The 25,161-nt window shown below is 39.0% G+C and overlaps 1 protein-coding gene across 5 annotated transcripts; it reads right to left on the bottom strand.

The window, feature by feature from the left end:
* Positions 1–1,703: 1,703 nt before the first annotated feature.
* LOC121853296 (terminal nucleotidyltransferase 4B-like) lies at positions 1,704–25,161 on the bottom strand. Of its 5 annotated transcripts, none has more exons than XR_006086300.1 (12): positions 25,039–25,161; positions 22,190–22,765; positions 17,084–17,254; positions 16,209–16,329; positions 14,089–14,325; positions 13,816–13,962; positions 10,897–11,043; positions 10,511–10,735; positions 10,157–10,336; positions 8,673–9,075; positions 3,191–7,363; positions 1,704–3,158 (listed from the first exon to the last, which is right to left on the bottom strand). XR_006086300.1 is itself a non-coding variant. In XM_042347323.1 (11 exons), the coding sequence occupies exons 2-11, from the start codon at positions 22,543–22,545 to the stop codon at positions 7,131–7,133; spliced, it is 2,220 nt and encodes a 739-aa protein (XP_042203257.1). In that variant the 5' UTR covers positions 22,546–22,765; positions 25,039–25,161; the 3' UTR covers positions 1,704–7,130. The 5 variants fall into 5 exon arrangements, 2 of the variants coding, with proteins under 2 accessions (XP_042203257.1, XP_042203278.1); XR_006086299.1 differs by having other exon boundaries at positions 1,704–4,616; positions 4,694–7,363; XR_006086301.1 differs by having other exon boundaries at positions 1,704–4,616; positions 4,848–7,363.

The raw sequence follows: 25,161 nt of genomic DNA, 5'->3' as shown, positions 1-25,161 counted from the left end.
AAGACGCTTGTTGTTTTCGTTGCATTGGGCAGACGGGGCAACAAAACATCCCAGTGTAATGCAAAATGTCTCTTTTTGTTTTGCTGGCCAGACCTTGTTTGCCCAGTGTACCGCTGCCTTAAGCTACACCCAATTTTGACATCATCAACCTTTACAATTAGCTGAAGTTGATTGGTTGGTGGATGCTAAGCGAGTCGCTCACTCAGCAAACAACAACCACTTACACAGTCAAATCATCAATTGCTGTTAATTTTACAACCACAAATACTTTTACAAGGTTAGGTTAGGTTGGGTTCCTAGATTGTAAAGTGTGAGGGCTATTTGCTTTGGCTGGGTGCAGGTACTGGGACACAATGAATGAAAAAAAAATAAAAGAAGAAAACAGAAGATAACTACAGATAGTAAATGTGAACAAAAACTAGGAAAGAAAGTAATGTAAGAACAAAGAGTAAACGAAAATGAGGGAAAGAGTAAATAGAAATAAAATAAAAGTTAAATGAAAAAATAATTAATAGTGTAATAATAACAGTAGCTGGTCTTTTGTTTCTCAAAAGCACCAGTTCTTCTAAAGAATTCACGAGTGCTCAAAACACTACAAAGTTAAAGACTTGAGAATAAAAAGAAACACTGAACTACAATAAAAGACCACAAAAAGTGACAGTTCGACTTCTATCATTCACATACCGTACCCGTAAGTTTTAATACTTCCTAAACCCTGTAATTTTCCCATCACCGTACCCTGTTCAGGATCATAAGCTTTCAAAAAATAGAAGTCTTAAGTTATGAGTTAACTGGAGCCTACAAAGTAATTTATCACCTCACATTAAACCCTAAATACATTTAGTCTTTACATATATTCACTAATAGGCCAGGTACCGTAATGCACAAAATCAATTCCAATACAGTACCAAGTGTTCTTCACGCCAGCACAGAATATGGTTGTAAAATGTTGATGAAGATGATGGTCTACATTCAGTTTCCTGTTGTCTCACAATGTTGAACAGCAATATAAATTTTAAATGGTTTTGGGGTTTGTGTCCACCAAAGGCTAAGCAAATGTTCAGGTGTTAGGCATGTTCTTCAGGGTCTGGGTAATTGCTTAATTGATCCTGAACAAATTTGCATCACGGCCAATATCGATTCAAAGTTTCTCATTTTCTTCACACTTCATACCTGTTTATCATTTCTACAGCTCACCATCAGCTTAACTACCTGTAGCTGTTTAAAAGGTTCGTCTGTTCTTTGTTATGAACTTATTGTCCAGTGTAAGTAAAGGAAGAAACTGTAGTACTCCGAGAAAACCTGTCATACTGGATAACACCCTTCTCAAATGTCCCAGGCTGGGGATTCAACCCAGGACACAGTCGTTAGAGGTACAGTCGGAAACCATAATCTCTAGCCCACCTGGGTCGGTGCTGGAGGTTAGTACAGCGTCCTTTTTGGACAGCAGCCCACTCTAACTGTGTGTTGCCTCGTGATAGTTAGAGTGGGGCCCCCGTCCAGAAAGGACGCTGTACTAACCTCCAGCACCGACCCAGGTGGGCTAGAGATTATGGTTTCCGACTGTACACACATTACTACCACCAACACTTCATATTTGTTGATTTTCTATTGGGTAAAGAGAGATTTTGTCACACTGTAAAGCACTCTTCTCCAAGGGTGGAATAATTCATCAGGGTTCCAAATTTTTCAATAAAAAACTATTTTGGGCATCTTTCTTTTATTATAACTTTTTGTGGTGAAGGAATTTTGAGGTCAGGGAAGCACTATATCCAATTTTTAAGACACAAGAAATCAGATTCTGAGGTCAATTAATATTCGTTGAGATTTTAGGTGGAAATTTTTGGAATACTGTGGAGGCATTTCAACGTTGAGGCCTAAAGAGAGAAGAGTGCTTCACTCCAAGTGTCAACAGATGTGACGGTGCTGTAAGTGATCCAAAACTAATGGTAATAAACATAAATTTGTCAATTTCATGCCCCTCCAGCTGCAACTCAAGTGCAGTATTTTATTTTATTCTTTTTTTTTTTTACTTTCTTGAAGCGTGTGAGAAAGGGAATGTCATCTTGTCTGAACAGGCGACAACACCTCTCTTACACAGCCCCAAGTTTTTGTAGCCATTAAGCTTCAGCTTCCATAAAATCCACCAACTTTGATAAAAGGAGATTGTTACAGCCCACAACCAAGATTCTCAAAGGTTTGTTATGTTAACTTTCTCCCCTGATGGGTGATGTGAGGGAGCCATTAGCCAGCTCACTTTACCTACAACAAACAAACACAAACTGGCCCAAATGGCCTCAACATTGTACTGAGACAACCATAATAAAACTCACTTTCATCCCATTATAAGAGGGAGAAAATTATTATAAGAATCTTTGAGAATCTGGACACAGGAATCCAAAGATAAAAATAAGGATCTTTACAACATTCTCATTTTTGCCTTAATTTTTAATAAGAAATTTTCCAAGGCAATATTCACACTGCAAATATTTGTACAAAAATCAGAAATCCTACCATTTTTGTATTTGTTTAAATTTCATGAAGAACCTAATAAATATATCCAAGCTTCAGTTGTTTACATGACAGCTCACCTCAACACTTGTCCGATACTTGGCCCAGCATACCTCTTTATTTTAACTATCCAACTATGTCATTAAGTCATCTCAAAAACCAACCATGCCATTAAGTCGTCTCATTTATCCAACAATGTTATTTTGGTGTCATCTCTTTAACTATATAACCATGTTGTTATGTCGTCTCTTATATATCTAACCATGTCATTATGATGTCATCTCTTAACTATCCAGCCACCTTGTTATGATGTCATCTTTAAACTATCAAACCATTAATCCTCTTGCTCTATCTGGCTACTGTGGTTTACTCACTCAGCTGTTAAAACAAGTTACATAAACTTGTTTTCATGCGATGGTTTACCTGACTGTACAGATGTTTGTATAATGGTGTACTGACCGTACAGATATTTGTATAATGGCTTACTTGACCGTACAGATGTTTGTATAATGGTGTACCTGACTGTACAGATGTTTGTATAATGGTTTACTTGACCGTACAGATGTTCATATAATGGTTTACCTTGGCCATACAAATGTTTGTATAATGGTTTACCTGACTGTACAGATGTTTGTATAATGGTTTACCTGACTGTACAGATGTTTGTATAATGGTTTACCTGACTGTACAAATCTTATTTTTTTGTAACTCAGCTCACTATACAAGAAGTTCAACCCATCATGTGACAACTTGCTTTGCAAAGATTTCAATTATAAGAGAAGGAGATTGGGTAGTCCACAAACTTTAGCCAATAAGGTATTAACTGATCTATTGTCTGGGTACCATCAACTTTTGGTGTCCTAAAAAATTATTGCAAATCCCTGTGAATGACTGCTTGTTATGTGAGTCACACTGCAATTATCTTAATCCTTAACTACCAGATAAGGATTCCTTACTCTGCCCCACATGCATAAAAATGGAATGCAAAGAACAAGGAACATTCAATGATCATGGCAACTGTCCCTACGGCTAAATTTCAGTGATGATGCTTGCGGTTCAAGTGTTAACAACCAAACAACTACTACAAATTGTAGTGGTAATTAAGAACACTAAAATAGGTGAGGGCTTAGTTCAACAGGTCAAGTTAACAGTAAACCTTGTCATTATCAGTACAGTACAGTACACCCAACTGTGCCTGGTGGCCAATACCTGTATGAGGTCACCAAAACCAGAGACTTGCCTGACAGTAACTCAGCTATCAGTAAAGTAAGGCATGCATTACCTGCCATCCCTCAAGAAACCATAGAAGTTGTCATAAAACCAAGGTAGCTGTCATAAAAGCATGATAGCTGTCATAAAAGCATGGTAGCTGTCATAAAACCAAGGTTTCTATCATAAAATCATGGTAGTTGTGACAAAAATCATGGTAGCTATCATAAAAAAACAAAGCAACTTTTGTAAAACAATGGCTGTTGTCACAAAATAATGGCTGCTGTCATAAAACTATGGTAGCTGTCATAACATAATGACTGCTGTCATAAAACTATGGTAGCTGTCATAACATAATGACTGCTGTCATAAAACTATGGTAGCTGTCATAACATGACTGCTGTCATAAAACTATGGTAGCTGTCATAACATAATGACTGCTGTCATAAAACTATGGTAGCTGTCATAACATAATGACTGCTGTCATAAAACTATAGTAGCTGTCATAAACCTATAGTAGCTGTCATAAAACTATGGTAGCTGTCATAAAACTATAGTAGCTGTCATAAAACTATGGTAGCTGTCATAACATAATGACTGCTGTCATAAAACTATGGTAGCTGTCATAACATGACTGCTGTCATAAAACTATGGTAGCTGTCATAACATAATGACTGCTGTCATAAAACTATGGTAGCTGTCATAACACAATGACTGCTGGCATAAAACTATGGTAGCTGTCATAACACAATGACTGCTGTCATGAAACCATGGCAAGTATAACATGATCAAGATGGAATTAACTATCCTGAGGCCTCTGGTTAACCATAATACATATCAATAACTAATGAAACATACCTCTTTGCTAACCAGCGGTACATCATCATGACACATACCTCTTTGCTAACCACAGCTGTACATCATCATGACACATACCACTTTGCTAACCACAGCTGTACATCATGACACATACCACTTTGCTAACCACAGCTGTACATCATGACACATACCACTTTGCTAACCACAGCTGTACATCATCATGACACATACCACTTTGCTAACCACAGCTGTACATCATCATGACACATACCACTTTGCTAACCACAGCTGTACATCATGACACATACCACTTTCCTAACCAGTGGTACATCATCATGACACATACCACTTTCCTAACCACAACTGTACATCATGACACATACCACTTGGCTAACCAGCGGTACATTATCATGACACATACCACTTTGCTAACCACAGCTGTACATCATGACACATACCACTTTGCTAACCACAGCTGTACATCATGACACATACCACTTTCCTACACCAGTGGTACATCATCATGACACATACCACTTTCCTAACCACAACTGTACATCATGACACATACCACTTGGCTAACCAGCGGTACATTATCATGACACATACCACTTTGCTAACCACAGCTGTACATCATGACACATACCACTTTGCTAACCACAGTTGTACATCATCATGACACATACCACTTTGCTAACCACAGCTGTACATCATGACACATACCACTTGGCTAACCACAGCTGTACATCATGACACATACCACTTTGCTAACCACAGTTGTACATCATCATGACACATACCACTTTGCTAACCACAGCTGTACGTCATCATGACACATACCACTTTGCTAAACACAGTTGTAATCACCACTTAACAGAGGCACACACAACTTGGTTAATTCTCTTTCACGGCCAAGGTGGAACCTGCATAAAAACTTTTAAGTACTTAACAACGTACTACGTCAGAACTACACGCCCTGTGGCAGCCTTAATTTACCGACGACACTGGCATCCAAGATGAAACCCACATCACAATGTCATATATTTCCAACAATGATGTGATTCTCAGCGCTACACTGAGCATCAACCACAAGTACAGTAGTGTCTTCATTAATAGGCTCTACTGGGACAAGTATCAACCTATCACATGGTGTTATCTCAATCCTAATTTACGTCAGATAATACACACGAGGCTACAACCTGACTTGTGTATAGCTGCTCCTTGTTCAAATAAAGATAGAAGAGCGATCGATTTACGCCAATACATAGTTGTGTACAACCTATGTAGGTGTCAAATGCATTTATAATTAATACAATAAATAACTATGGTACAACTACACTGTCATTCACATAGGAAAATATTCTATTACTGAATTAGAACATTAATTTATTTATTTAGAACATAAATGATATGGACTTCTATTCATGACTTAGATGATTTTTGGATTTACTTCCCAGTACGGTACACCACCAGTCTCAGGCAGAAGTAGTTTCTTGGCACAGCAAATCACAATCTAGGAAAATATTTACTCACAAACCGATCCCGTTCCTGCAGCCGACATCTGATGCCACCTCGCCGTGGCAACTATCCCATAAACCTCAACTGGTCGTTTTAGTAGAGAAGTAGTGCGGGTTAACTGTGTGGGCAGTGAGCAGCCTCGGTCAATTGTCATGAGTTGGAAAAAACAACAAACTATTATCAAGATGCACAACAATATCCATTAATATAACTATTTTATTTCAAGCAACAAGATTTTGGTCCAACAGGGATTCACAAAAATAAGTGAGTAACCCATCCCACCCTAACACTCACCCACCCCATCCTCACACACACACACATATACACAAACGCACACACAATCACACGTCACGTTTCTAATGACAAAGATTCTATTTAGGAAGCATCCACTGGGGACCTACCCACCCTCACTACTAGTTTGGATTTTTTGTCCTCTTTTTTTATATATTTTTTTTTATTTTTATTTTGCATAGGCCAGAGTTATCATCCACCCAACAAGAAGATTCCCCTGATGTGTCGTCTGCCTCCAAGAGCTTAATATGACTCACTGAGATTGAACAGAACAATCTCAAAATTTAAACTCATATAAAACATTTATCTGAAATGACTTAGGATGACCTTTGAATGGGTCATCAAAAGAGCCAAGTTGAGCTTAAAGAATATAAATAAAACTCTTAAAAGTGAGCTCTAAGGATATTGGTCTACTAAAATCTTTATGGTTCGTGGAAGAAGACACCCGTCCTCACACAAAGTCTCGTCTTAACGTGAGATATAAAGTGTCCGCACACAATGTACTTCTGACGCAACGATTCTGGGAATGGAGGGGCTGCCGTAGCACAATTGTCCGTCTTATTTTCTTCCACTCATCGGCAAAACAGCGAGCTGCACGCTGGTATTCACAGAAACACGGAAGAGGGTTCGACCTGTGCCTCTCAGGGCACGGCCAACATCACAGTCACCTGACCGTCGTCCACCTTCAATCACAGGCGGGGATTCTACAACTCTGTCCGGTCATCAGAGTCGCCAGGGAAACATTCACCACTTGCAGGAGGAACCTTGACGTCCTCCTTCAATCACCGGTGAGAGTCTCGGGTTTCACTTCTGCCGTCGGAGTCCCGCCGGGCAGACTTCTTTCGCTTATTATATGAGACGCGGTGATATCTCGCCTGGTTGCTGCCGCCGCTGATGGATCCGGTGCCACCAACGTGAGTGACATTGGTGTTCCCGCTAGTGACGCTTTCCCCTACATACTTGCTGCCAGTGTTGCCCTTGCCACTGCGGATGTCCCCAACACCAGCTGCTGACCCTGAAAGATGTTGTGCATTATGGTCCACTCTACAATTTAACCCTTTGGATGAAACTATCAAAATCTCTCATTCTGAGCCTCATCCCCCTTGAGTATGATGGTGGGAAACTCCCCACATCTTTTTAAAAACATCTACACTGAACACTCATGAATCACAGGTTTTCTAAAAAAAATTTTGGTGGCATCTAGACTCAGGTATGTGTTGCTATCTGCCAGAGCCAGAAGATACAGAAACAGGAAGAATAACAGTCTCAGTCACTCCCACATTCTCTAGACTGCCATATGCCACCAAATAACTCTTCTTTCTCTGCACCTTCACACTATTGGCTGACACACCTCACTGTAATTGTCCTTCTACTTCACTCATCTACCTACCATTTCATTGTTCTGCCAGTCTTTTCACATCCTACCATTTAATCTGTACAGTATAAAACATTTCAGAATGTAAAGTAAGCCTACAGGGTGTCCATAAATGTGCTCTTATCTCCAATGCTTTTGAGGTTAACCAGTCTTAAATTGGATCAAGATAATCTGATTTATTACTGTATTTCAAATCCTGAAAAAGCCATAAAATTTTGCAAAACTGTAAAAGGTTATCAGTTAATAAAAACAAGTGCTAACTTTTAAAGTGGCCAAGTTGATCAACTAAAATAAAGCCTATTTGGGATATATCTTTGTACAATAAAAAAAAAAAAGTTTGTTTATCAAACTCAAATTTGATATCCTGTTTTAATATGTACTACACACAATAGGTTTGTTGACAATCTATTGCTGTGTATTGAAGTTATCATGTAATAAATAATAATGGTTGCCCCTAGTGTAACGAGGATGGCTGGTCCTAGGGCCACCTAGGCGCGAATTTGTTTAAGGTGTAGAAGCTGTCGCCAACACAACAACTACACCCCAAGTTAACGAGTTGCATGACCCAGTGTCACGGAATAGTCCAAGAAGACCGGACAGCTCACCAACTGCACTGGCTAACCATTACCCAGGAACACGATTTGCAAATCGATTAACACCCAGGTTCCCAATTACTACTGGGTAGACAGAGGCAAATGACATAAAGAAACTTGCCCATAGTTTCACCCAGCCCAGGGCTCGAACCCGGGTCCGCTCGCTTGCGAGGCGAGCATGCTGACCATTACACCACAGATCGCCATAAAGTTATCATGTGCGTACACATACACAGACTCAAACTAGCCATTCCTACATCACTCTTCAGCATAATGGTAAGCAATAATAAAACAGGAGAGGTACAATATCTAGTACAAAAAGTGAGAGCATTACGTAAGTTGGAGACACAATGCACCTTGTGATGACTGTGAGTATCTCCTGTGTTTGGGCCAGGGCTTTGCCGGGCTGCTGCCGTGTTGTACGGGGGAACTGCCGCCCTGCTGTTGGTGCGGATGCCACGCTGGCACAGCAGGGTATTCATTACGTGGCTGGCCATGTGACTGTTTATTCGTCGATGTTCCGTCCGCCGGGTGGGAAGTCGTGCGAACCTCCGTCCCGGTGCTTGGTACACGTTGTGACACGCTGCCCCCGGGTAAGGACGAGTGCTTTCCCACGCCGCCAGGGCTGACACTGGTGATATTATTTAAGGTGGATTTTGTAGCTGTTGTGGCACTGAGGTGGTGAAGTTGATGGTGGTGATGGATGTTTGGGGAGCTGTCTCTACTCCCCTCACTCATGTCCACCGCCTGGTCAGAATCCTACAAAATACATGGAACATTAACACAAACTACTGTATCACCTCTTACCAAACCTACTTTTGTTCTAAGATGAGCTAATTCAACAAGGCCTTCCCGAATATAACAATGTTGTCACTCACTTTACGTTACAGGCACTTGACAGAGCTCCCACAAAGCTCAAATGAAATTCTCGACAACAATTCAAATTACACAAATATATCTTTTATGTGAAATTTTTTTATCTCAGGTTAGGATAGGTTAAGTTGGGTAAAACAATTTATCTGCAACATATTAACTTAAGAACTAAATCTATTCTTTTAAAGTAACATTTTATCAATGATCACACAGTAAATACGTTATAGCTGTGCAACTTGTTAAGATAATCACAGTTCAGGTAACCCCAGCTTAACAGTGAGTTATTGGTTACTCTTATTTTGGCTCTCTTATTAATGTTTTCCTTATGCGTTGCATGGGTTGAGTGTAAGTACAGTACCAGTGTTTGGTTCTGGGATGACAGTAGCACTCTCAAGAACATGACACAAGGATTTATGTTGGCTGTGTTCCCTGGAAGATGGCTCTGGCGAAAAGCTACCCAGACTTCTACCTCAAGTGGATTATTATCTATGTTATTTAACTGTTTCTGTAAAAGTTGCCAGTTCAGCTGTACAAATGTAAGGTTTCTGGCCATCTTCATCATTTGGGTTGTTTGCCTCGGTGACTTCATTAATATCTTTTTGGAGAAACTTTACTCTGAGAGTCCTGCTCTTCTACCCTTGTTTATTGTCAATATTTTATTTTTATTTGTTTCATTTTTGAGTTCTGTCATACAGTAAGAACCTCCGGCTGGGAACACACTCTGATACCACAGTACATGAATTTCATTGAAAAAACTTGCTATGTAAGGTGTAGTTTCACATAATACAGTATATACTATAGCTGTTCACAGGAACCAATGTACAAGGTCAACCTAGGGTACACCTTTATCAATAATCCATACCAAATATACTGTACTGTCATAATTGGCTCAGTTAACTGGGGGTTCTCGTGCGAGAGACAGACAACGACAGGAAGTAGTACAGTAAACATCTGAACGTCAACTTACCGTGTCATCACTAACAGACGAGACAGAGGAGGGAGGTGTGGAATGCGGTTCGGATGCTTCGGATGACAACGTATCATCGTCGGCGACGCTGGACTTATTACGTGCATTATTATTGTTATTATTATTATTATTATTGTTATTATTGTTCTTGTTGGTGTTGTACTGGTTATCAGAAGTGACCTGAAGAGAGAAGTTAACATTATGTTCATCATACAGAACAAACTTGTAGCCAAAGAAACGAGATAAAATAATAATACATTAAGTGTTTCAATATAATGGGCTTGAAATAATATAACCACCATTATACAGTATATATATTCTATCACTACAAAGTAGTGTTAAGAGTCAGCTGACCTGAAGATGATTTGGAGTATGGAACGCAACAGGCGGAGTGGGCGGCGTGGCCGGGTGTGTGGGGGTCAGGTGATGGGAGTTGCTGGAGGCCATCGACCCACTGATGGGAAAAGACTTCCGTATCCATTGTCGATACAAGACGACGTCGTCCGTTATCCTCAGGATGCGGCCGAGTATGGAGTAATGATTTGGATCGTTTATGATGTTGTTTAAGGGGTTCACAGCCTGTAATATAACAATATACATATATTAAGTGTGCTCCATACACACTGAAAAACTTTACTATTATATAATTGGTAAATTTAGAAATTAATAACAATTATACTGGATATAACAAATTCCCTACAATACAGTACAGTAGTATGGCAAATAAGAATTAGACTTACCTGAGATAAAACAATATAAGCATATTCGAAAGCTTGCTTCACTTGCAACACTCCGTATGAGGATCGTCCGATATCATTGCCGGGTATGAGGGGATCTTCTATACACAAGACGGACGGTCTGTGACCCTCCGGCATGTCTCTCTGAACCTAACAACATAAAACTCGTCAAAGAAACTAGGGAAGTGAGGCAAGTGCCATGAAGACACAGCCCTACAGTATTATATACACACATGACATGACAGTAACTGGCGTGTATTCCACAAACTCACGTCAAGATCTATACTACGGTCACATACAGTCCTGCCATTGACTACCATCACATACACACAAACACACTGACAGAACACATTCATATCACTTAATTTCTATACACATAATTTTTTTCCATTTCATCAATAAAGTGCATAATCCATCACAAAAGGGAAGCTTATACAATCTCAAAAATGTGTACTGTACAGTACTAGTGCAATAACAAAAGGAATATTATTAAGTTCAAAATCACACAATATATATATATTTTTTTAACAACTCTTGATCATGACATATATTAACAATAGAACTTTTATATAGTGATCTCCGTTAGCCGGAACAATTGGTGTAAAGCACTTCTGGGAATGAGATTTCTGGGTAACGAGACGACTCTCTCAAACCCGGAAAAAACCTCATCCCCGGAATTTTCCGGGTAACGGAAAAAATTTCTCAAAAGTTCCAGAAACTGCCCATTACATCACCTCTCGAACCCAGAAAAATATCCCCCATTCCTGAAATTTTCCAGATACTGGAAAATTCTTCTAAAAATTTCCTGAAAATGGGCCTGATTTTCACCTCTCAAACCCGGAAAAAAATCCCCCATCCCTATAATTTTCTGGGTATTGGGAAAATTTTCTCGGAATTTTCCGGAAAATATGTCCCTTGAAAAATCGATCCCAAAGTTGGAATGGACCTAGTTGTCAGTTCTGAGTAAACGCAAGAAATACACTCTGCCATGTTCATAGAGTGATACGGTATACTGTATATAATTTGTAATAAAAGTTTAAGGTCCTGCTATAATAGTCGAGATATGTTTATTTCTCTAGAAACAGGGCCGCTATTTGCAATGACGTCACCACCTTCTCTGTAGACGATGTTCTCCAACAAACTCACCGCTGCAGTTGGTGGTAGTACAAAGGATGGCCTCTTCAGAACCCCAAACGCCATGTTTAGTTAAGTCTTAAGGGTGTTTTTTATGGTCTAAGTCATGGACATTTCGTAGGTGAAGAAATGTGCCATGAAGAGCAGCTTATGGACATAAAAAACTCTCATTTTCACACCAGCTCAGCTGTCATGTATTCTTGCCTGGTAGACTTTCTTTTTTTTTTTATTCATTGCATTTACAGGGTACAGTGTATCAGTACTAGATGGAGTTACGAGTCTATTTAGAAGTAATGACATTGTCTGGACTCTGTTTTGAGAATGCCTAATGCTAGGTAAACATGACAACAAAGTGCTGTTATTATGATTCACTCATGAACCATTGAGATATATCATAACTTATATTAACTAGTGGGTAAAATTTTACTTTAACTACCACAAGTATTAGGATGTTTAGATTCGAGATAGGTTATATTGGGTAAATTTCAAGTTTTGGTCATCCCTGTACTTAGACATGCAGATTATGTTTTTTTCTGATGGTTTGCAATGTGTTATGAACGATGTTGACCTTCATTTCTATCGGAAATCACTAGTTTTGAGTTACTACCCTGTACTGGTGTATGTTAAGCTAATGTTATAACTTATCATACCGTAACCTAACCCAACATATGACCTGTATTTTCTTATGCGATAGAAAAATGCCTTGCGACAGAAATTCCGTAGAGATAATGTGTCTTATTGTTTAAAGTACTTAATCCCATTGTTAGAATCTTAAGGTTCCCCAGATGACCAAAACCAAATTAATACCAATATTGTTTGGAATGTTTATACAGTACTATGAAATATGTAGTAGGGGCAGCTAATATACATTGAATTTGTGCAAAGTAAAGCACAATTAATTTTTAATATTTATTTACAGAGCCAATCAGCCGAGAAGGATGGACAACTACTTCCAAGGGTCATCAAGGCAGATGAAAGAAATTTACCCAAAGTAGATGTCTTTATGAATGTAGAGTAGTACTGTATTATTAAGAACTCCGCCAACCAGCTAGGAAGCACGTTAAATTTCATCTGTCATCTGATCATGTCAAGCCCATCCCCTGGCCATGGTCGTCCCTAGTCCTTCCACAACATTAAATATAGACATCAGTGACGACAACTTACATTTTCCAGGCATGAAATAGAGAACAGTGATGAAAACTTCCATGTTGGAGTTATCGGTCTTTAACATCATTTTGGCAGCCAGCAAGTAAATACACATAATGATACTTGTGCAGTAATTTATTTTAACCTAAAAATAAGGTATGCCTGTTTATATCAATGCCACAAGTCCTGTACTTCTGCTGGTAACAACACATACACCAAAGCTGGTTGCCTCCAGGCTCCCACTCGGCGGCTCGAGCCACCTGTGACGTCACAACCAATCACAGAGCTTTTTACAGTCATGTGACTTTTTAGCAAATTTAACCCTATTTTTTTACACTCTTTTGGCCCAATGTATTTAAAAATATCATTACCATAATGAATATAAGCATTTTCTTTACCCACTGAACTGCCATCTTACAAAAAAATTCCTACCGACAACTCGACCATTTTCCGGAAAATTCTGGCTTGGGGAACGATTTTCCGAGAAAATTTCAATTCTGGCTAACTGAAAGTTCCGGGTTTGTGGGATTCCGACTAACGGAGATATTACTGTACACATTAAAGAGGACAACTGAATGGTCAGGGTTAGGCTAGGCTAGTTAAGGCTAAGTTTGGTTACATTAACACCAATCTCCCACTCACCTCATCCTTTGAGATGTAAGCTCCGCCATCCTTGATTCTGATGCCAGTCTTCAGGTAATTGAAATGTCTGCCATACAGCTCAAAGAACTCTATCAACAAGACCCCAAGGTTAGCGTTGGGCTGTGATGCATCTAACCGCTGATGCAACTGAAACATGACAACAGTATGTGAGTGTGCCATGAAGCTGATGCTTGACAACAGATTTGATATTGGTTATAAAGCTATAATCACCACAATGATACTATAACTTCTTGGGGTGACACCTGGACCCACCTGTAGAAAGCTGACAGTCATTAGGATAAGGGAGTATGAAGATATGCCGCCGGTGAAGACCTCATTCAAGTCCCTCTGGAGGAGAAACTGTTTGAGCACCATGACTAGCTTGGGCAAGGCAGGGAAGCGGTTCTTGAACTCTTTGATGAGGCGCGCCGAGTTCACGCCGCTGCTCATGTTGAATGAGATGTCCACCTTCACGTCTGTTTCGCTGTCCGTTAATTTCACAATTGGCACCTAAAAGAAAAATTAAGTTTTTAATCCAATTTTATGTAAACACAGAAAATTTGCTTCAATCGATAACAAAAGTTACTTTCACAACCCCATTCCTATCTTCCTCCTCAAGATAAGTAGCTAACCACCCTTACAAAGTCTGTATCTAACCTGGATAATGAAAGACTCATCTATTAATGTAAAGCTCACTAAGAAAAATAGCACTACGTATACTATATACAGTACTATACAGTGGTCCCTCGGTTAACGAGCACAATCCGTTCTAAAAGGTTGTTCGTTAACCGAAAAACTCATTTACCGAAACCATTGTTTCAATGGGTTTTTGGGTAATTGGTTCCAGCTCACCGAAAATTGCCTGAATTCAACAAAAAAGGTAGAAAAGTACACTTACTTTGAGGTGTGTATGTAGAAGGCTCCTGGATGATGATGATGATGGGAATTAGAATGGGGGTGGAGGAGAAGGGAGAAGAGAAGTCACCCCATGGCACCATTTCACCCATAAAATTTTAGTTCTCTTGGTGTAATTCAAGATTATTTTCTTTAAATCAACATTGCACTGCATTATATATTGTCAATATGTAAAATAAATTTCAAAATGACCAATAATTTGCTTGCAAACGAAGTTCTTACGAACCGACCTCAACATGTTTTCGCTTGCACTGACCGGGCAACCAGCTTTAGTATCAGTCCGCCAATACATTAATCGGTTCTAGGGCTTAAATTCCTTACTATTTTAGTAAATATCAAGAAGTTTATACTATTCAATAATTTTAAAAGTTGAATATTCAATTTTTTAGTCATTTTAACAATTATTGAACATAATTGAAGGTAAAGTGACTAGTTTAATGCGCGGCATCCAGCCTCTTAACACAGCAAACAGGAGTTAGTCTCTCTCTGTTTTCACTGGAGGTAACATCTTGCTTGAGACTCTCTTCAACTAAATGCTTTTTTTCTGTGTTTCCAAGCAAATTATTGGTCATTTTGAAATATATTTTACATATTGACAATATATAATGCAGTGCAGTGTTGATTTAAAGAAAATAATCTTGAATTACACCAGAGAGCTAAAATTTTATGGGTGAAATGGCGCCATGGGGTGACTTCTCTTCCACCCCAATGCCTTCTCTTCTTCCTTCTCCACCCCCATTCTAAATCCCATCATCATCATCATCATCCAGGAGCCTTCTACATACACACCTCAAAGTAAGTGAACTTTTCTACCATTTTTGTTGAATTTAGGAAATTTTCGGTGAGCTGGAACCAATTACCCAAAAACCCATTGAAACAATGGTTTCGGTTAACGAACGACCTTCTGGAACGGATTGAGTTCGTTAACGGAGGGGTCACTGTATTATATAATAATATTTCAGATTAGGTTTGGGTAGGTTAAGTTAAGTTATGTTTTGTTAGGTTAGGTAAGCGTTTGGATGGTTAATCATCAGGTGAATAATGTGTGGGTGCTAATATTCACATGCTCTCCATTTTCACCTACATATATTGTTATTGATCTTCCAACTTTTACTTGTTTTTAAACAAGGTGGCTGGAGTCACAAACAAACAAAAAGTCTCGCTATCTTTCATTCGTGTTGTGCCGTGGTGTTCCTGTCCGTTCACGCTTCTATTCTGTTGTACTGTGATGTTCCTTTTCACAATAAGGCCTTTCATACCACAACATCACATCAATCCTCCTCAAATCAACAAATTCCAAGCTATTCATTCAGACACATCACACATAATAAATTATACAAGAGAGAGAAAAAATTGTAATAGGTATTGTCAAAGCGAGCTGTCAGTCAGTCAATTAGTTAGTCAGGCAGAAGAGGTTGGTATTCTTTGAACTACCTAATCAGACACATCTAAAACAGTCCTCAAGAGCAGCAACTTACTGAAGCTCTGTCTAGAACTTTGAGAGAGGAAGGCTCAGCTATCTTGTTGTCCAGAAGAGCTTTCTCTAAAGTGCGTAGTGGCAAGGCATCCCACTTCCCTATCACCACCAGATCAATGTCACTGGAAAAACAAAAACACAAAGTGAGTTAACTACTGTACTCTATATGTTCAATTTAAGTACAGTACTATGTTACATAAGGGTGTTGGTGGTACAGCTGTAATGCATGTATTATCCAGCGTGACCTTACCAAACAAGGCAGATTTTCTCCAAGTACTCCAGTTTCCTCTTGTACTAACACTGGATTATAAATGGTCCTAAGAAAGTAACAGAGAACAGACCAATCACCTGAATATCTAGTACAGTAAGCTGATAAGTGGTAGGAATGATAAATAAAGATACATAAGGGATAATATAGTCAACTATCATAAAAGATCAAGTGAAACTTCTTGTAGAACATGATACAGGTAATATATACACAAGATTTAAACTTTAGAATGAACATTAAATAAGAAGCTCACAATATTCTCACCTGATATCCCGTTATTATAATAACAATAAATAGTTATGATATTATTTCCCCAAAACACCATTTTCTTTACAAATAAAATCCCCAATACCATTCATGCAATTTTTTTATAAATACAAGCCAGAAAAATCAACACAGTGATAATTACAACTACAGCAGCAAGACACACATTAGACTATACTGTATACTGTACTGGCAATATTTCAACCTCAAAGTGCTCAATGCCAACCCACCAAAAATTTATTTCTCCTTTTTCTATAAACCATCATCTTTAAAGAGTATAATTTCTTCATTGAAAGAACAACGTTATCATTGTATTAGTATATGGTTCTCAGTTATGAGGTTACCTGGTAGGGAGGTAGAGGCCAGTGCGGAAGCTGCCAAAGATCTCCACCCGAGCTTGCGGCCACAAATCAACAATAACCTGCTCGATGCGCTCCACCACTCTTTTTCTCATAGTGTGTTCTTCCTCGCTGGGACACATCCATGAGTAGAAGTCCTCCATTTCTTGGTGTAGCCTGACAACACAATACACACCATCAATAATTTCATACATAAATAATACAACAAATACCTGTACACAATTAGACAGTGGTATGAGCAAAGCTTTTTGAAAGGATCGATGTAAATAATTATGGCCTATAAACTACCATACATGTAGTGGTTAAATGTATGGTTACATAGTGTTTGTAAATAAAATTATACAGGTATGTAGTTTACTAATACAGTACAATGCCTGAGGGAGTACAGTGGTCACATCTACTGTAGCTCCATCATGAAGTATTTGTACCATCAGAAACTAATACTGTGATTGTCCTAATGAGTGCGGGTGTACATGTGAGCAAAGATGATGAACACCTGTTGTATATAAATGATTCTTTCATCAACCTCAGAAGCTGACTTTATAACCATGTACTGTAGGCTTGGAAAAGAGTATAAAAATGATCATTAAGCCTTACAGTGATCTAACATTTACACAATATACTGTATATAAGTTTTAAATGACTTACCAAACAAAAATTGCTTTACTCTCGTCACAATCTGTTAAGTGTTGTTGGCCAATGTTTTTATTGAATTACACGATGAATTAAAAATGAGTCAACAGTTGCAAGAAAGGTAATCTGAATATATATTGATATAATTACCACAGCTAACTTCCACTGATGCTGGCTGCCATTTAAGGGTTAAATCTGGCAAACAATCTCAGCAACATGTTCTTCCATTGAGTTGTTCTAATATACACTACTATATATATATATATATATATATATATATATATATATATATATATATATATATATATATATATATATATATATATATATATATATATATATATATATATATATATATATATATATATATACTGAGCAAAGCTTAGTTGATAAGTACACAATAATCTATGTACTATACTAACTGAAAGAGAATATATCAAGCCATAATTATATGTTTTTTTTATTTTATTTTTTGTAATATTATACATTATGTACAAAGGCAAAACTTGACTTGAATATTTAGTATATTCAGTAATTCATTTATTATGGATTAGGTTAGGTTGTGCTAGGTCTGGGGCCAGAAGAACTAGTAGCTTTGTCAGTTTTTTCATAAAAATGTTTTTAAATCTGTTGACAGATACGGGATAGAGCCATAACCCTTAAATGGCGACCAGCATTCCTTGCATTCCAGGTTTTGCTCCTAAGTTAATTTGTAATAATGAAGAGCTCCACCAGTGGATAAAAAGACTCCTGAAGTTAGCAAGATACGGTATATTAGCTTCATGTGTTGGGTAACCTTAGAAGCTTTTGAGAAAGTATGTGGAGTCAGCCTGCAGTGGATTAAGGATGGTAATTGATGGTGGAGGTTAGTCAGCAGTGTGTGTGTGTGTGTGTGTGTCATGGGTCTGATCAGCGTGAACACAACCCTGGTTAGGTTATGACAGTATTAAAGTTTGGCAATTAAGTTTATACAAAAAATGGATCACCTGAAGATTAATCTCTCAAGTTTATTTCACCTGATGATTAAACATTCCTACCTAACCTGACCTAATCTAACCATACTTCACCTAATCTTACCTAACTTAATCTTAGATAACTACCCAGTACACTTAATCCAATCTAACAAAGCCTAATCCCACTTAACCAACCTAACACCTCCAGGTAGCATTAGGGTGTTCAATCATCAGATGAAATAAGCTGGGTGATAATCTTCAAATGTTACTTGAATTCAATACATAAAGTTACCTCTTCATCGCCCTTTTTAATTAATTTCTGTAAACTCAAGTGAAAATGCAATGTATGAACACACACACACACACACACACACACACACACACACACACACACACACACACACACACACACAGCCAGCCTCCATTACATCAAATGGTTAAGTGAGGTAGAAGTAAAAAATGTGAAAGTTTACCATCACATACATTTAACGAGTGAGCCTGACTGAACCTCTCCCTCTGAGCAATTATAAATACCTGTAATCTTACACTCAAAACTCGCTTATTTCACATCCTCGGAGCTCTACCCCATTCAAATTACCCATAGCATATACAATACTGTACTGCATATGAATTCGTTGAAGTGTGGCCAATTACCAGTTTTGTACCATGCATAATTAATGTGCTAATATTAAGTCAAATAGCTGTTGCAGTCAGTATTAAATAAACATCATCTTGAACATAATACTTCAACTATAACCTAACCTAACACGTATTACCCCATGATAGCACTAGGGTGTTTAATCATCTATTCATTGGTGGCTTAACCTTCACGTGATCCTACTGTTTGGTCAGGTTGGTTCATATCACCTGCTGTTATTCATGGTTCAGGGAGTGTTGATGAGATGGTCACGATTAATGTACAGAATTTAGACATTATTATTATAGCCAAGTTCTCTCAGATCACCTGAAGATCAGCTTCCCTCCCCAGCTTATTTCACCTGATGATTTAACATCTTAATGCTGCCTAGGGAGGGGGGGGGGTAAAGTTAGATTAAAGTTGGTAAAGCTAAGTCAGGTTAGGGTAGGTTAACTTAGGTTAGCATTAGGGTGGTTAATCTTCTGGTGAAATAAGCTGGGGATGAATCTACAGGTGATTCAAAGAAAAAACTTTTAATTTATATATAAAGTAGCAAGTAAATGATGGCTTGATATATTCTACAAATAAATACAAACCATTGCTGAACTACGTTTGATATTAGCAGCAACGAGCCACTGACTACTGGTGACCTGCAGTACATAATGTTCGGTGGTTTGTTTCTACTGAAGTCAGATGTACAGTCAACCACAGATGCCCTGACCTCACCCTGGGTCTTGTACTCGCAATTTTACCTTGCAATACTTGGTAAAGTATGGCTGTATGTAATGGTGATTCTGATTGGTGGATCTATTTTTGGCTGCATCATTGTCAGGATAAATATTAACAAACCAAAGATAGCATTTTCATACAGGTTGAGAATGCTCTATCCGAAATTCTAAAAACCGAAAACCTTCAAAATCTGTATGTTTTTTTGGAGCACCTGCAGTGGAAAATTAAAATATTCTACAAGGCCTTTTTAAAGTTTCCTCGCAATGCGTGAGTCTCGACGCGCAGCGGAGGGCTACAAGCGAGATCTAATCTACCCTAACTGGGTCAGAGTGGTGGCTGATGGTGTCAGTTGTTGTTCTGCACTTATCACAGTTAGACGTCCGCGCATTATTCATTGATTTTTGTGCCTTTCCTGTGGTTTGTCGTGTGAATATACAGTTGAAAATGTCGAAAAGACCTGCAGGAACCCCTATGGGTAACAGTGAAAAGAAAAAACGGAAGCATTTATGCTTATCCATAACACAAAAAGTGGAGTTATTGCAAAAACTTGACCGTGGTATGAATGTGAGGCAACTCATGGAGGTGTTTCGAGTTGGAACGACCACCATTTATGACCTAAAGAAAGAAAAAGACAATTTGTTAAAGTTCTATGCTGAAAGTGATGAGCAGAAGCTTATGAAAAATAGAAAAACACTGCATTAGGCAAAAAATGAAGTTCTTGAGCATATGCCACTAACAGTATACTGATCAGGAAACAGGCAAAGATTTATCATGACGAACTTAAAATTGAAGGTAACTGTGAATATTCAGCAGGCTGGTTGCAGAAAGTTAAGAAGAGGCATGGCATTAAATATTTGAAGATTTGTGGAGATAAAGCTTCTGCTCATCATGAGGCAGCAGAGAACTACATCGACAAATTTGCCAAGATCATCGCTGATGGAAATCTAAAACCAGAACAAATCTACAATGCTGACCAGACAGCATTGTTCTGGCTTTATTGTCCAAGGAAGACACTAACTACAGCTGATGGGATGGCTCCTACAGGAGTTAAGGATGTCATGGACAGACTGACTGTGCTGGGATGTGCTAATGCAGCAGGCATGCACAGTGGTAAAGTGCCCATAGACGATATGGTGAAAATGTGTGATGGACTTATTGATGGACTAGAGCAGCGTGCATTTATAACTGAACAAGAAATCATGTCAGTTTATAAGATCAGAGAGATTGTTACGACAAAAACCATCGTTAATGAGGCAGACGACGCTAGAAGAAACATTTAAGAAAGTCATCCTGCAGAGCACATCCTCATCCCTAGGCCATTAATGAATAAAGGTAAGACACAGACTGCTCTATGGTAAATTTCAGGGGCTTACTTTTCTGATGGTTCAATGTGCATCTTTTTCTTATTGTTCCATACACAAAATTATTAAAAATATTGCATTAAACTACCTGTAGGCTATATGTCTCCATATTCGGTAAATGAGATATAAATGAATTTTGTGTTTAGACTTGGGCACAGTCCTCTTTGGGTGAGGCATACAGTGTACAGGTATCCCAAAAATCCGTAATCCAAGACACATTCGGCCCCAAGGATTTCAGATTAGGAATTCTCAACCTGTAATAATAAACCAATCATCATTATTTTAGATAATGAGAAGATTCCAAATGTTCGTATACATGTACGTATTTGCTTAAATAATGAAGAAAATTTTATGTGAGAATCTTGTGGCAGCTGTGATTGTAGTTGAGCTGCCAATTCATTAATATAAATTTCTTCATTATTTAAGCAAATATACGAACATTTGAAAACATCTCGTGATCTAAAATAATGATGAATGGTTAATTATAAAATTGTTACCTTTGGTTTGTTTAATATTTATCCTGACAGTGATTCAGTCGAAAATAGATTCACCAATCACAATCACCTTTACTTTACCAAGTAATGCCAGGTAAAATTGCGAGTACGAGACCCAGGGTAGGGTCAGGGCACCTTCGGTTGACTATGCTTCAGTGATGGTTTACATAAGTATTGTAGCAAGTTACTACTGATAGCTGCATAACATAAATACAGGTCACTACAGAAGGCTACACAGCATCACTACAGATCACAGCCTGAGGTCAACATCACAGGTCACTCACCCGACAACCCCTAGGTCATAGTTGTTGGGTGATCGTCGCCACGGACAACCACCAAACTGCCCTATGAGGTTCTTGTGGTTGTGGTTGAGGCCATAGGTGCTGGCGCGGTTCTCTCGTTTCCTCTTGGTCCTGTTGTAATAACTGTTGTTTGTGTTGTTGTTGGCATTGTTTCTGTTGTTGGTCGTTTTGGTTGCGTTAGTCTGTTCCTGATTGGTGTCCTGTATGGTGAGGGGAATAAACTGGTTGTCATTGAGGTTCATGTTGTCAAGACCCTGCTGGGTGAGCCAGATCCTGGCCCACAGGTCTCTGGCCGGACCCTGTTGTTCTGGCTGGTACCACCCTATACTGGGATCCATCCAGTCTTCTGCACCCGCTGTCTTGAGAGCCTCTCTGCAGGCATCAAACACCACGTCACAGTCATAAATCGCTCTTTTTTGAGTGTTTTTTTTGGTGAAGTTTTTAATATACACAAGATGCCTTGACACCCACGTCAGGCATCAAGCACCACATCACAGTCATAGATCAGTCTTTTGTTTGGCCGGTTTTGTGAGTAGACGGGAAGAAACAGCTACTGTACTGTAAATAGACATATCTCATAATTCCTGAGTTTGAAAGGATTTTACAAAGTTTCTAACACACACACACACACATATATATATATATATATATTTATTTATATATATATATATATATTTATTTATTTATTTATATATATATATATATATATATATATATATATATATATATATATATATATATATATATATATATATATATATATATATATATATATATATATAAATATAACCAGGCAGATCACTATATTTTAGAAAAGTTTTATTGGTAGATGTTGTAGCAGAGTGAGTTCCACAGTTTCAGTGCTCCCTCCCTTTGATAAAAATGTGCATGTGCTAAAAACGAGGATCTCTCAGACCACTATAATTGGCCTGGGAGTTCCCGCAGTTAGGTTGAGTTTGGCCAGGAATTCAAAAATAATTTACTGAACACAAATAAATATGAATTATACAATTACTATGAGACCTCACCTGACATGACATAACCTAACTGGGGAAGCTCTCAGCTCTGTATACAGTAGTCTGAGAGATTCCTTCATTTTAGCAGATATACATCATTAGACAGGGAAGCACCGAGACTGGGGAAGCTGTTCAGACCACTGCACCGGCACTTCACTACAGCTATCAGTCACAGGACAGGTGTCATAGAGGGAGTACAGGCCTGTTAAATTGACACCATACACAAGAAACCTCTACACCATGGCTACAGACATTACACACGAGACACACAATGACCGTGTTATGTTTGTGTAAATGTCGACTCAATAACACACACACACACACAGTACACCCTGGTAACACACACACACAGTACACCCTGGTAACACACACACACAGTACACCCTGGTAACACACACACACAGTACACCCTGGTACCACACACAGTACACCCTGGTACCACACACACACAGTACACCCTGGTAACACACACAGTACACCCCTGGTACCACACACACACACAGCACACCCTGGTAACACACACAGTACACCCTGGTGGTACACACACACACACACACAGTACACCCTGGTAGCCATCCAACTCAGTACATCCTGGTAACACACCCACTTCAGTACACCCTAACACACACCCACTTCAGTACACCTGGTGACACACCCACTTCAGTACACCCTGGTAACACACCCACTTCAGTACACCTTGGTAACACACCCACTTCAGTACACCCTGGTAACACACCCACTTCAGCACACCCTGGTAACACACCCACTGGCAACACACCCACTTCAGTACACCCTGGCAACACACCACTTCAGTACACACACACCCACTTCAGTACACCCTGGCAACACCCCCACTTCAGTACACCCTGGTAACACACCCACTTCAGTACACCCTGGTAACACACCTTCAGTACACCTGGCCCCACTTCAGTACACCTGGTAACACCCACTTCACACCCTGCAACACACCCACTTCAGTACACCCTGGTACACACACACCCACTTCAGTAGTACACCCTGGTAACACACCCACATCAGTACACCCTGTACACCCTGGTAACACACCCACATTCAGTACACCCTGGTAACACACCCACATCAGTACACCCTGGTAACACACCCACTTCAGTACACCCTGGTAACACACCCACTTCAGTACACCCTGGTAACACACCCACATTCAGTACACCCTGGTAACACACCCACTTCAGTACACCCTGGTAACACACCCACTTCAGTACACCCTGGTAACACACCCACTTCAGTACACCCTGGTAACACACCCACATCAGTACATCTCTACACCCACACATTACATAATAGTTTTAATGGTAGACAAGATACACCTCTATAAGTGTTAATTTGTGGTTTTGTTGATACACTCTAGTACACAAAACTTCCTTACACCCAACACAATCTTACATCAGTTAACTTAGTCATATTTGTTAAGGTTTTATTAGGGTTTTTAATACACATGATACACCTGTCTCTCTACACCCTGACCTACACCGAGTCCCTCCTTATGTACAGTAACTTTCTGACTACACCGGACGATACACCCATTATATTTGTACTCCTCTAGCCTTATCCTGGCTGAGTACACTTGGTCTGGCCAGTAAAACACCCAATTAGTTGTAAAAATTGTAAGTTTTGTGGAGGTTTTTGGGGAGACACGAGACACTTGGTCCACCCTGGCCAGACACCACAAGACATGAATCGGTCATATTTCTAGTGATTTTTCTACTACACTTGAGAACACAGAGATTACACTTGTACCCATCCGGCTTTATACACCTTCCGTACACCCAATCTAACCATTAAACACAGCGTCTGAGTCATCAATGGGTATTTTTTGGGGTAGTTTTGTGAAGGTTGTGTTGGTGTAGAGGGACGACACAGCCATCACATCCCCAACACTAAACTCTGCCTGGCCACGCA

Source organism: Homarus americanus, unplaced genomic scaffold, assembly GCF_018991925.1.
Source record: "Homarus americanus isolate GMGI-L3 unplaced genomic scaffold, GMGI_Hamer_2.0 scaffold50564, whole genome shotgun sequence".
NCBI classification, from domain to species: Eukaryota; Metazoa; Arthropoda; class Malacostraca; order Decapoda; family Nephropidae; genus Homarus; species Homarus americanus.
The sequence above is the reverse complement of the archived record's forward strand: the minus strand, read 5'-3'. Positions and strand labels throughout refer to the sequence as shown.

What these genes read in the sequence shown, in the direction of transcription:
- LOC121853296 (XM_042347323.1), bottom strand. Translation starts at nt 22,545, where the DNA reads ATGGATCCCAGTATAGGGTGGTACCAGCCAGAACAACAGGGTCCGGCC. An exon ending in CGTCTGTTAGTGATGACACG is followed by an intron (nt 9,076 to 10,156) that starts GTAAGTTGACGT and finishes TGTATTTTGTAG; the next exon opens with GATTCTGACCAGGCGGTGGA. An exon ending in ATACTCACAGTCATCACAAG is followed by an intron (nt 7,364 to 8,672) that starts GTGCATTGTGTC and finishes AACATCTTTCAG; the next exon opens with GGTCAGCAGCTGGTGTTGGG.